General features: G+C 28.3%; 1 protein-coding gene across 1 annotated transcript; it reads right to left on the bottom strand.

Annotated features, from left to right (window-relative positions):
- Nucleotides 1-502: 502 nt before the first annotated feature.
- Nucleotides 503-1,033, bottom strand: LOC111830700 (paired amphipathic helix protein Sin3-like 5; the record flags this gene model as incomplete). The annotated part of the gene is made up of 3 exons (XM_023783475.1): nucleotides 503-571; nucleotides 668-766; nucleotides 853-1,033. Coding segments are annotated over 3 exons (349 nt in total), but the record flags the coding sequence as incomplete, so codon positions are not given.
- Nucleotides 1,034-1,132: the final 99 nt, after the last annotated feature.

Below are 1,132 nucleotides of genomic sequence, written 5' to 3'. Positions count from 1 at the left end.
GTTTCCTTCTTCATATATAGAATCTAATTTTTTGGTTCTCCATGTATATCAAGATCTAGAGAAATCGTTATTAAACTTTTAGTCGAACAAAAATGAAATAAAATAAAGACTATGTAGAGCAATTTTGATATTTTACTTAATAGGGAAAATCTATTCAATATTTTTTTTCAGTCACACATTAATTAGAAAACCACTCTTTGACTAATAGGATAATAATAATATAGAGTTATAGCTAATAACTACAAAATAGGTCTTAGAAAAAAGTGTTCGTAAAGTTTGGGCTAAAATTTTTTGTATGTTCATAATTCTTACGGAGGTTTCAGAAGAATCCATTTACTGAGAATAGAGCTTTGTTTGTTGTGAACAATTGTGTAACCAAAATTAAAATTAAATTATGCGTTCATAAGATAAAAATTTTCAATAGAAATTGTAGTACCAATTCAAAACAAACTAGTGATACAAAGAGACATCATTGCACATAGAACTTAAGATTTGATCTTCTTTAAGATATAGGGAGAAAGAGACAAAACTCCTCAAGCAAATCAACATGGTTTTGGAAAAGAGTAGTCACCTGCAAAACCAACATATCATCAAATCAAATACAAGAATAATAATAATAACAATAAAAGTTTTGAATTATACATAATGTAGTTACACCAATATATACCTCATTGTAAACCTCAAGACAAGTCTTGTTGTTCTCTCTATACAACTCCAGAGTTTTCAAAAATGATGTGCATGTACGATCTTCATCTTGAAACCTTGCCTACAAATAATAAACAATGTTTATACAAATTAAAAAAAAGTATCGTAAATCGAATTGTGTATCATTATTATGAGATTTTTGCATACCTTGACCTTGCCAACAAATCGATTTGCATCACTAAAGGTAATCTTTGATGGATCTTTGATCGGAATATCTTTGAGTGTTATCTTTAAACCATTTGGTAAACATGCATTAATACCCAAAAGTAGCTCTGCTTTGCCACTGAAGAGATCTTTAACTCTTGTAGTGAAAGCATTGGTACCAACTCTGCAATGCAAAATCTAAATAAATTAGTTTTCTATAAAATGTAATATAGATCTGAAAATTTTGTAAAAGCATAAAAAAAAAAAAAATACCTCCCAGCTT

Source organism: Capsella rubella, unplaced genomic scaffold (genome assembly GCF_000375325.1).
Source record: "Capsella rubella cultivar Monte Gargano unplaced genomic scaffold, Caprub1_0 scaffold_350, whole genome shotgun sequence".
In the NCBI taxonomy this organism is placed as follows: domain Eukaryota; kingdom Viridiplantae; phylum Streptophyta; class Magnoliopsida; order Brassicales; family Brassicaceae; genus Capsella; species Capsella rubella.
The sequence above is the reverse complement of the archived record's forward strand: the minus strand, read 5'-3'. Positions and strand labels throughout refer to the sequence as shown.